Source organism: Aotus nancymaae, unplaced genomic scaffold (assembly GCF_030222135.1).
Source record: "Aotus nancymaae isolate 86718 unplaced genomic scaffold, 86718_ANA_hifiasm-v0.15.2.pri h1tg000250l, whole genome shotgun sequence".
NCBI classification, from domain to species: domain Eukaryota; kingdom Metazoa; phylum Chordata; class Mammalia; order Primates; family Aotidae; genus Aotus; species Aotus nancymaae.
Genome location: NW_026988665.1, coordinates 2,464,726 through 2,480,330, shown reverse-complemented (window position 1 = coordinate 2,480,330; position 15,605 = coordinate 2,464,726). Strand labels below are relative to the sequence as shown.

At 60.8% G+C, this 15,605-nt stretch overlaps 1 protein-coding gene across 1 annotated transcript in view; it reads right to left on the bottom strand.

The window, feature by feature from the left end:
* Window positions 1–14,596, bottom strand: part of SKI (SKI proto-oncogene) — a 72,003-nt gene extending 57,407 nt beyond the window's left edge. The window contains exon 1 of the mRNA XM_012467850.3: window positions 13,628–14,596. Within this exon, the coding sequence (XP_012323273.3) occupies window positions 13,628–14,596 (969 nt within the window). The remainder of the gene's footprint in view (window positions 1–13,627) is intronic.
* Window positions 14,597–15,605: the final 1,009 nt, after the last annotated feature.

Genomic DNA, 15,605 nt, shown 5'->3' with positions numbered 1-15,605 from the left:
TACCAGAACGCAAAGAAATACAAATTCAACAATGAGATTTTTCACCTTTCAAATTAACAAAGACACTCTATTTTTTTATTTTTTTATTTTTAAAGATGGGGTTTCACCATGATGGCCAGGCTGGTCTTGAACTCCTGACCTCAGGTGATGCATCCACCTCAGCCTCCCAAAGTGCTAGGATTATAGGCGTGAGCCACAGCGCCCGGTCCAACAAAGACACTCTAAACGACAATCTTTTGTTTGTTTTTAGTTTTTCCTGCTCTGCTGCCCAGGCTGGAGTGCAGTGGACGATCTCAGCTCACTTCAACCTCCACCAGGTTCAAGCAATTCTCCCACCTCAGGCTCCCAAGTGGCTGGGACTCCAGACACATGCTACCATGCCTAGCTAATTTTTGTATTTTTTTAGTAGAGACAGGGTTTCGCCATGTTAGGCAGGCTGGTCTCAAAATCCTGACCTCAGGTGATCCACCTGCCTCGGCCTCCCAAAGTGCGAAGGTTCCAGGTATGAGTCACCACACCCGGCCTAAATGACAGAATCTTAAATTCGTCAGGAGGTGGGAAAACAGGCAGCTTCTTAATTCTGTGGACATGTAAACTGCACGCCATTCAAAGAAACGTTTTGGTAAAATGGTCCTCCTTTTTAGGAGAATCTCACAGTCTACTGAGGAAATGATGAGAAATGTGGACAAAGATCTAAGCACAAATAAACTCATCCCACCTGAGCTAACATCCAAAAGCAATCTAGAGAGATGTATCACGTGCATCAGTAAATGAACAGGGTACCCACAGACAGGGTGCCTCCCCTCTGACTCACCATATCTACAAGAAACTCACCACATACCTAGCAGCCCATGTAGCCAAGAACGCGTTTACAGCCGACAAGACCGATGGACAGGGAGGGCTGGGACGCTTCAGAAGACAGCCTGGTGTGACCATGTGCCCTCTGACCAACCTATTTCCCCCAGTCCCATGATCCAGACATGCCTGCACGCACCATGATATGGCTAACAGCACTCCGCCCACTTGTCCCGAGGCACGAGAACAGGAGGAGCAAAGCTGCACTGACAGTGACAGTGACAGTGAGCCAGCCGGAGACGGGCACTCGGAGAGCAGATGCACAGACGTGCACCCTGACGGGCTTCTGCCACAGAGCACAAGAGCCAGCCTGCACCCACAGCTGTGGAAAGGGCGGCCGGGGCACAAGGACAGTGGCCGAGCACGACGAGAGGGCAGGGTGGGGATGAAGCAGGCGGTCCTGCTTGTGTGCATCACCTCATGCAGCCCGCGTGCGTCACAAAGCCTGTGTGAGATGTGTGTGTTAACATGTGCCCTGAAGCATCTCTTGCAATAACAAAACACAGCACGTGCCCTAGACACTAAATAAGTTCCAGAACCCTCAATTCCAATTAATAATCCAAAATACCACAGGGCTGGCCCAAAAAGGCACCAGGCACCCAAGGGCACTGATATCACAAAGGCACTCAGTGGAGCATGCCAGGCAGGGAACCGCATTCCCGTGCCCTTGTGATAAACCAAGAACAACTCTGCCCTCGCCCAAGTCTGGATTTGCCTTTTATACCCTTCTGTGCTATGCCAATACCGTGCTGGTATGTTTTCCGCTTCTTTCCTACGAGAACATCACAATGATATTCCTACAGAAAACAGTCGCACAAATACTTGTTATGCCTCATTCAGGGAAAAAGGCAGACCATAGTGCATACAGAGAAAAATCCAATTAAGAAAAATACTTTCAAGCCAGGAGTGGTGGCTCACAGCACTTGGGGAGGCTGAGGCGGGAGGATCACTTGAGACCAGGAGTTCTAGACCAGTCTGGGCAACATACGAAGATCACATCTCTAAAATTTAAAACAAAACAAAACAAAACCCCAGCCAGACGTGGCGATGCCCTCCTGTAGTCTCAGCTACTCAGGAGCTGAGGCGGGAAAATCACTTGAGCCCAAGAGGTCGAAGCTGCAGTGAGCTGGGGTCACACCACTGCACTCCAGCACAGACGATAGGGCGAGACTCTGTCTCCAAAAATAAGAGAAAGAAAAATCTTTCCGTCAATGTGGCAGAGATTATAGTGAGGGCAGGGACACGCACTCCCCAGCAGGGCCAGAAGGGGCCACGGTCAGCTGCACCCCGGCTTCCCACGTCTCCAGCGGAAGAGCCGTGGTGCATTCCCATCTCCCCCGACATGTGAAGACAGGACACTGGACTTCTCCCCAGCCCCCAAGAACAGAGAAAAGGGGTCACCCTCTGCATTCTTCTTCACTGTTCTGAGGTTCTCTGATGAGCACATGCCAATTGCTGCTCTGATTATTCTCCTGATTAGACATGCATCGAAAAACGTTCACATACATTTACAGAGGCTCGCCATTAGCGGCTGGGAGCCGCGCCGAGGGACACATCACGTGAGGTAGGTCCCCGATGGCCTCCAGGTGAGGAGGCTGGCCCCCCTCCCACCCGCCCTGCTCTCTTCCGGCCCGCTGCCTCTCAGCACAGCCCCTTACAGCACCATTCACACTCACACAGGCACACGCGCACACATAGAGGCACGCAGGAAGACCCTCCCATTGCACGCGCTGCTGTCCCTGGGTCCCAAACAGCAGCAGAAGAGCCCTTCTGAGACAGGAGGGACCGGAACATGGGCTGGGGTCCAGAAATTCCCCTTCACTTCGTTAGGCAAGTTAATGGGTCATGGTTATCGTTGTTGACAATTCCATATTCCTTAAATGTAGACAGTGAAACACTCAATATGAAATAAGATGATGCCTGGGATTTGCTTTAAAAAATTACAGTCCTTCCCCCTCAAAACAGGAGCAGGAAGTTGGATGAAACAAAATGAGTGAGATGTGGATAACTGGTGACCGGGACACATGGGGTGCGCTGAGCTAATCTCTCCACGTCAGTGAAAGCTGGAAATTTTCCACACAGGATGGCACTTTTAAGTCCACAGACGTATTTAAGCCACAAGTTCGTAACGACAGCAAAAAGAGAAGCGTCCCCTGCTAGTCCCGCAGGCAAGTGTGAGGGGACCCTGGGCCCTCTGTGCCCTGGGGTGAAGGGAGGGACCCCGCAGGGACCCGCCTTCCAGGCCCACAGTGTCCTGGGCTTCCTCCCCCACATGCCAACGTTGAGGCAGAAAACAGCAAGGGCCAGGGATGCGGGGTGACCACAGAGCTCCTGTAAAGCCCTCGCCTGCAGCTCCGGTGTGAGCCCTGCACTGCCCACCAAAGCTCACCCAGAGTGCCCAGGACGTCTCAGGGTCTGGGCACAGACAAGGAGGCTTGGGGGCGAGGGAAGGGGCCGCTTCCCTAGAAGGGCTGGGATGGCCCCACACAGGGCAGCACAGATTTTCCTGAGAGCTGTGGTTTCCCGCACCTCTCACCTGACTCCCGGACCACAGGACGCTGCGCTTCTCCCCCTCCCACCAAGGGCGAAGTCTGCCTCCAGGGGCGGCGTGGGGTCTGTGTCCGTGCCACGGCTCCCCTGGATCTACAACTGTCCGTGTCCTCCTAACAAGGACAGCACATCACTTCTAAGAACCCCAGGTTTTCTTGCAACTGCTACACAGTTACTTTGGGCTAAAGACAACTCTGCTTCTTCAAATCCACTTGATTTCTTCTTCTGGGCACCTTAGTGGCACCAGAAACCCGTGCTCGGCGGTCCCAGCCCCACAGCCTTGTCCCCCCAAGCCACCGCCCAGACATCCTCCTGGGGCCAGGCAACACTATGGACAGCATACAGCTTGCTGCCAGCACACTCCTGGCAATCCAGAGTCCCAGACACAGTCCTGCCCGTGGCCAGACCAGCCTGGCCCACATTTCTCCAGGCTGCTCCAAGGCTCCTGCCCCTCCCTTGTTCCTCCAGGCCCAGGCCTCCCTCCTCCCTGGCTTCTCTGCCTATGGCTTCCCACCCCCACCGGTGCCGCTTTCCCAGGCCTGTGGCCATTTTACCCTCCCAGAGGCCTCCTTGGCCAAGGTCCTAGAAAGTGGAGCAGAGCCTGGAGGACAGCAGCCCCTGTGGCGGGGGCTGCCCTGCGGGGTTCTGGCCGCTGCCCTCAGACCCTGGGGCCACACCTCACTGAGCAAACCAGGAAGAGAGACCCCACAGACGCTCCTGAGATAAAACAGATCCTCCTTTATCTAGAGTCCATCAAACACCAAAGAAGTCACAACACAAATAACGACGTTTAATGGGAAAATCCCATCTACACTAGAGGCATACAGCTCAGGCCGGGAACTGAATGGGGTGGGGGCACCGAAGCCACATGGACCCCCACAGGATGCAGCCGTAGCAACAGTGGGGAACGGAAGCAAACCCAAACCCAGCGGAAAGGACCAGCCTCACCCCCCGCCCAGGCACACCGGGATGCCCCGGAGGGTGAGCAAGCCTGGACGCAGGCCTCATCCAGTCCAGGAGCTGAGGTAGCTGCTCTGGGAAGCCTCTCACTGGCAGGAAAGACTTCAAGGTGAGTTCCAGTTCTCCTACTGCAAGCCCAAGGCCTGTGCCAGCCCCAGCACCACCAGCAAGCCACCACCAGGACAGGCCCCCATCACCAGGGTTCTGTGATCCCCAGCACGTGAGCCCAAGCAGGTGGAAACCCTTCCTGACTCCACGCAGGTACGGGGTGTGTCCCCGGACACGGCTGCCGCCCTTGGCTGCTGGACCCACATGGGGAAGAAGGTTCGCCCCGTTTCCCCAACGGGAGCCCAAGACCACCACCCAACGCAGGCCCCCAGCCAATGACAAGGAAGACGCTGAGCGCAGCTTGACTGGACGAGCCACACAGAGGCAACCCAGGGAGTTGACCTTGTTTTCACAGTTTAAAGAGCTTCATAAATTAAGACGAAACCCACTAGGGTCAGGCAAGCTGGGCGACACTCACGGCATCCAAGAATGTTACAAAAATCACAGTTTTGATAGTTCTGCAAAAAAAAACTGAGCAAATTTACAACAAAACTGTCAAGTAATTAAGGCAAGGCACTTCACACATGAACTTAAACTGCTAATTAAAATCCCCTCGCTTAATTGACTACATTTGCATATCATTCAACTTGGGAGTATAATTTTTTTAATGGTTTGGGCAACAGGGTTGTAGCCAGGAAGTGGGGCGGCAGCAGGTGAGGCAGCGCGAAGGCGCTGCCAGCGGCACACCCAGAGCACCAGGCGGGTGGCCGGGGGCCGCACGGGGCAGAGCCCCACCTCCCTCCAGGTCCACACGGGGGTCCAGGGAGGAAGCAGCGGAGCTCTCACAGACGTCTCACCAGCTGTGGAGATCCTGGGCGTCCCTAACGCAGAAAGCAGCCTGGGCAGGCTTCAGTGCAGACACACGGAACGCCTCCCTCTCCAAGGCCCAGCCTCAGGGGCGTTAGCACAAGGACAGCAGAAAGGGGAGGAGACAGCAGGCCTTCTGCAGCCTCACCAGCACGGAGGCCCGGCGTGGGCTGGCCCGTTGACAGGCACTCAGCGACTGCTAGCCCACAGGACACAGACCTCGGTGGACGCGCACACCTTCAGCAGCACACACGCAGTGTCCAGAGCTCCGCAGAGGACAGCTGAGCTGCCCAGTCCTGTGCACAGCCCCTCCCACCCGGACCAGGGGTCAGAGTCCAGCCCTCACACTCACCCTCACCAGACAGGCAGGAGTCGCTTGCTCTAGGGTCCCAGGCTCCTGCTACCTCTGCAGAGGGGTATTTCCAGGCTGTGAGTGCCCAGCCCCCATCCTCAGGGGTCAGAGCCTGTCGGGGCCAGGGAGGCAGAGCACCCTGTGCCCACCCCACCGGCACCATGGCAGGCCCGTCCTGGGTACCGTGCAGGTCCACGCAGGGCCACCAACCCTCCAGGGCAGCACAGGAACAGCATGTCTAGGACAAAGAGGCCCAGCTTGGCCCAGTCGTCTGGGGAACCATAACAAAAGAGGGCCACGGGCAGCTGGAGCTGCCAGCCACGGCCATGCGGAGGCTCCCAGACCAAGGGAGCCTGAAGAGAGGCACGGGGACAACCTGCTCCCCAAGAAGGCAAGCAGTGAGGCCTGACTGCTCTCAGACAGACCTCTCGGGGCTAGCCAGTGAGGGAGGGAGCCAGGGATGCCTGCCCTGGAGCTGCCTGGACTATGGGCAGCCACACGAGGTGGGGATCGTGTGAAGGGCCACACAACAGCCCAGTCAGTGCCCTGGGTCCTGGGGTGGAACCCTTAGGACAGAGACAGAGCCTCTGGTTTAGGTGGCACCATCCCCTGCCACCCATGCCCACCTGAGGCTGCCAGCCTGAGCTGCGTTTCTCTGACACAAGCAGCACCGTGGGAGCTGCAGGAAGCCTAGAACAGGAGCTGCTTCCTTCTCAGGCAGCCGCCGAGGCCCCAGCGGAAGCCCGGTGGTCCAGGCAGGGCCGAGAGCTGGGAGGAGCATCAGCGTGCAGCCTCACCAGCCTAGGGTAGCATTCCAGCACCTCCCAAGCCCTCAACATGGACCCAGGGTACAAGTGCTCCCACGTCAGAAGACAGTGAACCAATTTCTTCAAACGGTGAAACAATGGCCAGGCGCCGTGGCTCGCCTGTAATCTTCTCAGTAGTCTGGGAGGCCTAGGTGGGCGGATCACAAGGTCAGGAGATTGAGACCATCCTGGCCAACATGGTAAAACCCTGTCTCTACTAAAATATAAAAAATTAACCAGGTGTGGTGGCGCACGCCTGTAGTCCCAGCTACTCGGGAGGCTGAGGCGGGGGAATCACTGGAACCGGGGAGGCAGAGGTTGCAGTGAGCTGAGATCACGCCACTGCACTCTAGCCTGGCGACAGAGCAAGACTACATCTCAAAAAAAAAAAAAAAAAAAGTGGAACAGTGAGAGAAGAAACAGCATTCCCCTTCTAACCAGAGAATGGAGCTGCCAATAACCCCTGACTCCCAGGGCCTGCAGAGCTCCACTGAGGCATTCAGTGAGTTACTGAATCTGGTCCCCAAATTGGGGACCCAGACATGACCAGGCCCCCCCCTCAGCCCCTGAGGCTGACAAAACAACCACACACACGACGACCCCCACGGCCGGTGAGACAAGGCCCCCAGCAGAGGCAGCCCGAGCAGGCCCGACCAAGGCTGGGTGTGCCGCCGACTCAGCCCCGCAGCTGCAGCACCAGCAGAGCGCTCCTTCCATATTTATGAGTCAAAAAAGAAAATCAGAGACGACATCAACACGCACCAGACAGAATCTCGGCCGTTTCCCAGGCTCCTGCCAAGATGCCTCTCAAAGCCCCCTTTATCCATTTCCCCCCAAACAAAAGACAGGAGCATTACCCAAAGGAACAAACACTTCAAGCAAAGGCCTACTAGACACAGGCTGAGAGCCACAGGCGCCAGGCGCCACCACGCCACCTCCAGGCCACGGCCAGCACAGGTGCTCAGTCCATCTGGTCCTAGTCTGGATTTCACTATTGTGCCTACAATCTCATTTAAAATTCACAAGAGTCCTGGTCCTTCATTGTCATACACAAGCAGGCTCATGTGGAGGCATGTCCCAGAGCTGAAGGCTCCCTGGGCCCCGCAGCTAGGCCACCCCAGCAAGGTGGCCTGGAAAAATATCAAGTACCGCACAGAGAAAGCAACACGCAGGCTCCAGGAAGCGGGGCCCTTCTGGAACTCTCTCATATTCGCAAAGCAGCAGCACCTACGAGCAATCACTTCTCATGCCCCCCAGGCCCCGAGGGGAGCCAGAGCTTCCTAAGGGTCACCCAGCATAGCACCTGGTCTGCAGAGGGCAACCAGGTCTCAAGAGGGCAGGTGGGACGGCCAGAGGTGACTCCTCCTTCCCACCAGCCCCTAGGATGCCTTCCAGGGCAGGACCCACTCCAGGGCCAGGCACAGTGGCTCATGCCTGTAATCCTAGCACTTTGGGAGGCAGAGGCAGGCAGATCACTTGAGGTCAGGAGTTCCAGACCAGCTTGACCAACATGGTAAAACCCCATCTCTACTAAAAATACAAAAAAATCAGCTGGGCATGGTGGCACACATCTGCAATCCCAACTACGCGGGAGGCTGAGGCAGGAGAATTCTTTGAACCCAGGAGACAGAGACTGCAGTGGGCTGAGATCGTACCACTGCACTCCAGCCTGGGCAAGAGAGACTGTCTCAAAAATAAAAAAAACACCCCACTCCAGACCACAAGGGTGACAGCCAGGGCAGGGCAGGAAGGAGCCACCCTACCGCCTGCTCTGGCACTAGGAGGCCAGGTATAAAGAGCTGGTCCTCGGGCCACCCCCCACTCCATGAACCCCTGGCCTGGTGACCGTTGGTCAGGAGGGGAAGAGCCCTCGAGAATGAGAGAGGGGCCTCTTTTCCAGCTCTCCCAGATATTAGGGAAATAATTCAGCCTCTGTATTTTGACTCAAAACAAAGAAACTTTTTAAAAATATTTCAGTTGAAACTTGCATAATTCTTCCAGTGGAGAAATTCTCCCTCAACTTTCGCAATCCTTAGAAAGAGACACACTATTGCCACAGAGCCCGGCCCCGGCATGGACACCTCCTGCCAGACGGTCAGGGCCCAGGCCCCGGAACCGCCGCCTCCTCTCTGGAGGCCCTGCCGGCAGCGAAGACCTAACCGGAGCTGGAGCTGCAGCCCCACAACCCCGCGAGACTCCGGGGCGGGGTTCGGCTCACACTTACCCCAGACTTCCTCACTCCACATCCTGTCTGCCCTCACCCGGAGACTCAGACAGACAGACATTGCACAAATCAGCCAGAGATGGCTGAGAAACAAGATGCTGACAGAGGGCTCCCCGCCTCACACCATGACCCTGCTGCCCCAGAAGGCAAGGGACCCAGCCCAGATCCCAGAGGGGTCCCAAACAGATGGACAACAGAGCATGTCGGGAAATGACCACCAGGCTCTGCTCCCTACAGGAGCCACCGGGACAGCCACCCGTGCCCTCCCCGGTCCACGCACAGCCGCCCAGGGTGGGCTGCAGTCAGCAACCACTGTCGAGCTATTACCCCCACTTGAGAAGACCCAGCGGCCGGCCTTCTTTCCAGAACCCTCACCTGGGGGGCAGACCAGCCCAAACCTGCAGACCCTGGCCTTCTGCACAGGGACCAGGGCCTGCCCAGGAACCTGACCCCAAGGCCTGGCCCAAGACCACATGGAATCCCACAAAAAGCTGGAGAAAAATACTCGCAACAAACACATTCTTCCCAAGGAAGCCAGCAGACAGAGGGACAGATGGACCCCGAAGCGCCCCCCGGGACCTAAGGGTGTTTGGGAGACCACACGGCCGCTGCACTGAGTGAGCGGCATCCCAAAAACAAACTCCTGATGCCGTCCCTGCCTGCGAGCGGCTCACCCTCCTGATGCCATCCCTGCCTGCGAGCGGCTCACCCTCCTGATGCCGTCCCTGCCTGCGAGCGGCTCACCCTCCTGATGCCGTCCCTGCCTGCGAGCGGCTCAGCCTCCTGATGCCGTCCCTGCCTGCGAGTGGCTCACCCTCCTGATGCCGTCCCTGCCTGCGAGCGGCTCAGCCTCCTGATGCCGTCCCTGCCTGCGAGCGGCTCACCCTCCTGATGCCATCCCTGCCTGCGAGCGGCTCACCCTCCTGATGCCGTCCCTGCCTGCGAGCGGCTCACCCTCCTGATGCCGTCCCTGCCTGCGAGCGGCTCAGCCTCCTGATGCCGTCCCTGCCTGTGAGCGGCTCACCCTCCTGATGCCGTCCCTGCCTGCGAGCGGCTCACCCTCCTGATGCCATCCCTGCCTGCGAGTGGCTCACCCTCCTGATGCCGTCCCTGCCTGCGAGCAGCTCACCTTAAAAGAGCAAAACACAACTCCCTCCCAGAGGGTCTCCGAGCGCGGCACCCCTTCCAGGCCTGTACAGCTACGAGAGGTTACTCCCCAGAACAGGCCTCAAGACTCCACGCTTCTGAGCCTGACCACCCGGCCAGGTACCTGCCTAGGACTGGGGCACCCAGGTGGTGACATGGGTCAAAAGGCCTGGCATGAGGGACCAGAAAACCCATGTCGCGGATCCTCTACTGCGGTGCACAGAGCTTCCCAACCAAGCGACCCTCAACCTACAGCCCACTAAGACCCACACCAGTCCACACAGAACAAAGGCAAGCCAGCCTGAGAGACCCCTGGGAACTTGGGCATCTGCAGGACAGAACGACAACACTCCCACAGGACCCTAATTCTCCAGTCACCAGAACGTGCAGCGCGCACGTGACAATGAAGAGCCGCCTCTCACACCGGGGGGCCCACTGCCCCTTGGAGCAGGATCCTGCTGTGGCCTAAGGGAGGCACCGCACCACCCTGTCATCAGCCCGCAAGGAAAGCGCATGGCCCGAGCGCGACGTTCTGTGGGACAAGGGGCCGTGTCCCAGGCAGCGGGTCAAGCAGCAGCCTCAAACTGCCACATTCTGTCTCCCTAACAGCCATCTATACAGACAAAAGGAAGAAGTCCAATGGAGGCCTACAGCTATCAGACAGCCTGAGAGGAAAGGGGAGAGCAGACCGGAAAGGAGAAAGGGGTGGGAGCAGGGAAGGCTGAGGCTCCCCGTCTCTTAGCCAAGGGCTCTCAGCGGCACAATGACCGATCTGTGCCACTCGAAACATACAAGCCCAAGATCAAACAGTCATCCCCAGTCATACACTGAGACAGAGGGTAAGCAACTGGTCCAAGGTCACAAAGCCAGCGTGGGACCAAGTGGGGAGGTAAGAAACCTCCCCCCGACACACACCCGACAAAGACAGCAGCCCCAGGGTCCTGAGGAGGGGACTTGCCAAGCACTCACACAGCCCACACGGTCTTCCAAGATACAGCAGCGAGAAGCTGGCGAGACCTGACAGCCACTGGACGAGAGCAGAGGCCTCCTCTGCACCCCCACAACAGGAGGGGACACTGGAGGAAGACTCGGCCCCTCACACCGTCACTGTGCTGCTGACAGGCCAGGGTCTCAGACACAGCTGCCCTCACACAGGGTTTCCAAGGCAAAAGTGCAGCCCCACCTCCCACTGTTTGGGACCCGAGAACATCACCACCCTCTCCCACCTTGCATCATGGGTAGCAGAGTGGCGCTGACCCAGCCCACTTGCTCGGGCAGGAGACCCAGCCCTGGCCTGGCCAAACACCTGAAAGGCAATTCCGCTCCCTCCTGCTCCGCAGAGCCCGAAGGCCTGCTGGGAGGAGCAGCCCCTGCAAAGAGTTCCAGTACATTCTTTGTTCCTTCTGCCCTCATCCTCAGCAGATCAAAAGTATTAAAATAAGCTACAAAGGAAGTGAAGAAATCAAAACATATCCCAAGAATAAGCTGTCAAGATGTTAGTGGGAGGAGCCAAGGGCAGCCAGCTAGGGTGAGGGCGGGGCCTCCCAGGCCACTCCTTCTAGGACAAGTAGGGTCTCGGCACCGCGGGTCCACACCCACCCTGAGACCACACTCCCTTCTCCTGTGTCGTCCCTATGTGCACGCAGACACGCACACGGCTGTCCTGGGGAGACTTCAGGGGACCCTACAGCCCAGATCTCCCAACCACAGTCACAGAGCCCATGGAGCAGGCACTGAGCGAGCAAGGGCAGAGTCCCTGGCCGCCATCCCTTGTCAGGAACATGGGGCAGCAGGCGACACGGACAGGGTAGGTGCCCCACCCCCAGGAGCATGAGGAAAGCCCGCAGGAGTTGGGGAACATGCAGGGAGCCAGGAGGAGGCCACCACCACCAGGGCCTGGCTGTGGCCACCACTCAGGTCTGGAGACGCCAGGCGCTCAGACTGAGCAGTCTTCATCATGGCTTGGGAATCGCTTTTTAATTGGAAAATGAGATTTCAGAGCAGTGCTGGAGAAGACTTTAAAAGGGAAAGGTGGCTTGGAACCATCCACTAAGATGACCAGAGGGGAAGCCTGTCTGGCGCGTCTCTATGGCGGCCTGAGGACCCCAGCGCTTACAACCGCAACGCCTGCCGCAGGGAGGGAGAAGCTGGGTGACCTGGGTCCGCTGGCCCCCCAGCAAAGCCCAGGAAGACACACAGACCACAAGTACACATGACCCACAGTCGGACAAAAACAGACACACCCTGCTCAGCCAAGAGTCTCTGCCTTCGGCTCAAGACAGTGACATGAGTGTGTCCCAGCAGCTCAGGCCTTGGCCACAGGTGACCCACTCCACAGCCTGCCTGAGCCCACCACAATCCCCCCGACACGTGGCTTCCTCCAGCCACAGGCACTGGCGAGGGTGGGCCACTCCAAACAGAACAGCTCCCAGCCCACAGGGAGCGCCATCATGCCCACCCCAGCCAACTCCCCGTGTGACACGAAAGGCCCCAGCCTGCTGGGTCTGTCGGCAGCCCTGCCAGGAGCATCCTTCCCCAGTCCACAGGTCTGCAGGCAGATGCACCTAAGCCCTGGCCTGGCAGGGCCAGAGCGCCCCTGAACACGCATGCACGCGCACACACATTCTCCGCAGCCCCCTCCGAGCAGAGGCGACAGTCCCTCGCTTCCATCCACAGCCCCTCCTCCCCGCGATCTGACACTCTGCTGGAGGGCCGCCCAGAGAAAACCGGGCTGGAGCATCTATTCACAGATTTCAAAAAAAAAGTTTGATGCAATAGCTGAATTAATTAGGCCTCCCAAGAATAGCTGAGCCAATGCAGCATTCTGTGTGTGCAATTTAATAAGCCTGGATATTTAAAAAAAAAAAGTTACAAATACTTGGGGAGGTATGCAACGGAAAGTTCCTGAGGACCCCACCGGGTAACGTCGGCGCCTCGTGGCCTGGGAGCTGCCCACGCCGGATCCTCCAGATCCTCCAACTGGCAAACAACAAAGCCGGGCGACAGCCTCCCTCCCCTGCGTGTCCCTCCGCGTTTCAGAGGGAGAGAAGGAAACGGGTGAGTCCAAAACAAATCGCAAGCCGCCAGGAACTCCAGCACTCGGGCCCAGGGGCCTGCTGACCAGGCCCTCAGCTGGGTGCCAAGCGGCCCTCACCCTGCACGGGGGACTCTGGGAGCTGCTCCCTGGCAGGCCCAGGGAGACAGACCCGCACAGCGCTGGGGCTGCCAAGGCTCGGCCTCCTGCCACTGCCGCCGGACACCTGGCTTCATTTTGTGTCTGTGTCCCAAAACTTCAGGGCACCAAACAGGGAGCAGAGCCAGTAACAAAAGCAGGCCTCGCCTGGCCCAAGCTCTGTCTCCTGGGGCTCAAAGCTGGGAAGCTGCGGGGTGAGGGCAGCCACCTTCGCCCCAACCCCGAGGAAGACCTGGGCCTGAGGCATCCAGCCCGGGCCCGCCTGGATCGAACTTCCCTGACCTCGGGACAGGCCGCTTTCTCGGCAGCATAGGAGGCCTGTGCCTTCCTGGCCTATCTGGGCAATGGCTGTGGGCCTTTCCCACACACCAAGCCCGGCCCCGCACCCCACCGCCACCAGTCCCGCCCAGGCTTGTCCTGAGGAACCGGCAGGAGGGCTTCCTACCAAACCCACTGGCCCTGCCCAAGGGAACGCTCTGAATTTCCCCTAAACAAACCGAAGTCCTGAGACAGGAGTGAGGCAGAACCCAGGTCTCGGCCTTCGAAGCCCGGAGCCCATGGCCCAGGAGGTGCCCCCTCGCCCAGCGCACCCGCCCCACCCCGCGCCCAGGCCTGGGGCCACTCACCCGGGGCACCCGCCGCTTGTACTTGCTGCCATAGTCGAACTTCTCCTTCACGTCGTCCAGGCAGCGGCCGAGGCGCGCCTGCTCCTCCTTGCCCGTGTAGTCCTGGCTCAGCAGGATGTAGGCCCGCCAGTTGGCCGAGTCGAAGCCCCAGTGGCAGGTCCGGTTCTCCAGGGCCTTGTGCGAGTGCACCACGAACTTGTGCGGCGGGTACATGAGGCGGCAGTCCAGGCACTGAATGCAGGCGGCGCTCGGGCTGCTGTACAGCTCGGGCACCAGCAGCCCCTTGCACTTGCCGAAGCACTCGTGGTACACGCGGACGCTGCGCTCGCTGAGCTCCAGGCCCAGCGCCAGGCTTGCGGCCAGCTCCTTCTTGCAGGGCGGCGGGTAGGCGCCGCCGTAGAGCAGCGCGTTACACAGGCGCTCGGCGTCCGTCTTGGTGATGAGCCCGCACGAGGGCGCCGAGAAGGGCAGGATGCCCATGACTTTGAGGATCTCCAGCTGGTCGGCCGTGCAGCGCGAGCAGTAGATGTGGAGCTCGTCGCACACCGAGTTGATCTGCTGCAGCGAGAAGTCGCGCAGCACCGAGTTGAGGATCTGTGGCAGGCACAGGCGCTTCTCGCCTCCCACCACGAAGCACGAGATGGTCTCGCCCTCCAGCACGGTCTCGCAGCGCTCGGTGGAGCGGTCGGACGGCATGAAGAAGGGCCCGGGCAGCACGGGCGGCGGCGGCTGGATGGCGGGCAGGTGCAGCACGGGCGGCGGCTCGGCGGCTGCGGGCACCGGCGCGGGCACCGCGGCCGCGCCCGCCTCCTTGGCGCTCTCCTTCTTGTAGGCCTCCTGCGCCCAGCGCGCCGAGAAGGCTGCCGGGCCGCCCAACGAGCTCATGGAGCTCAGGTGGAACTGCTCCAACGTCTTCTGCAGCCCCGGGTGCGGCTGGAAGCCGCCGCGGCCGCCCGCCGCCGCCTCCATGGTGCGCTCCGGCTCCCCGGGCCGCTCCCGCTCCCGCGCGCCCGGGCCCCCCCGGCCCCCGCCGCCGCCCCGCGCGCCCCGGCGGCGCCCGCGGCCCCGACCCCGGCCGCCCCCCGCCGCCGGCTCACGACCGATCACGGCCGCGGCCTCGCCCGGGGGCGCGAAGGGGAAGGCGGGCGGGGCGAAGGGGTCCCGCCGCTGGAGCCCGCCGCCGCCCGGGCCCGGCGCCACATCCACGCGCCCCGCGCCGCGCCCGCCGCCGCCCGGGCCCCCCGCGCGTCCCCCGCGCGCCCCCCGGGCTCTAGGCGCGGGGCATGCCCCGGCGCGCGCCGCCAACGCCAACGCCAACGCTCGCGGGCCCGGGGCTCGCGGGGGGCGCGCGGGCAGGTGGCGGCGCCGCGAGGCGCGAATCGCCGCGGCGGCCGAGGCCGAGGGGCCCGGGAGGAGCGGGGGCGCGGGCGCGGGGCCCGCCGGGCCGTCCTCGCGCGGCGCGCCGCCGCCGCCCCGCTCCTCCCACCGCGCGGCGCCCGCCCGGCTCGTCCCGGCGGCGCTGACCGGCCGCGTCGCGCCCGCCGCCGGCCCCCGGCCCGCCCGCCCGCCGGCTCCGCGGCCCGCCCGCCCGGCTTCTGGGGCGGCGGAGGCGCCTCTCGCCCGCGGCCCTCAGAGCGCGGCGGCGGCGGCGCGGGGCTTGGGGCGCTCGGCGCACATCCTCCCGGCGGCTCGCTCCGGCTCGGACTGAGCGCCCGGCGCTGAGCTCACGCCGCCGCCGCGCCGCCCCGCCCCGCGCCGCCCGCTCCGCCCCGCGCCGGCCCCGCCCCCCGCGCTGTTTGTTGCCGTGCGTCCGCCTCAGCCAGAGCGCCGGCCAAGAATGTGACCCGCTCCCCAGCCGGGCTCTTCCAGGAACGCGCGCTCCCCGCCCGGGCTCGGCCGCGCTCGGCTCCGCTCGCCCGGGACTCGGCTGCGCTCGGACCCGCCCTGCCACGACTCGGCTCCGCTCGGCCGTGACTCG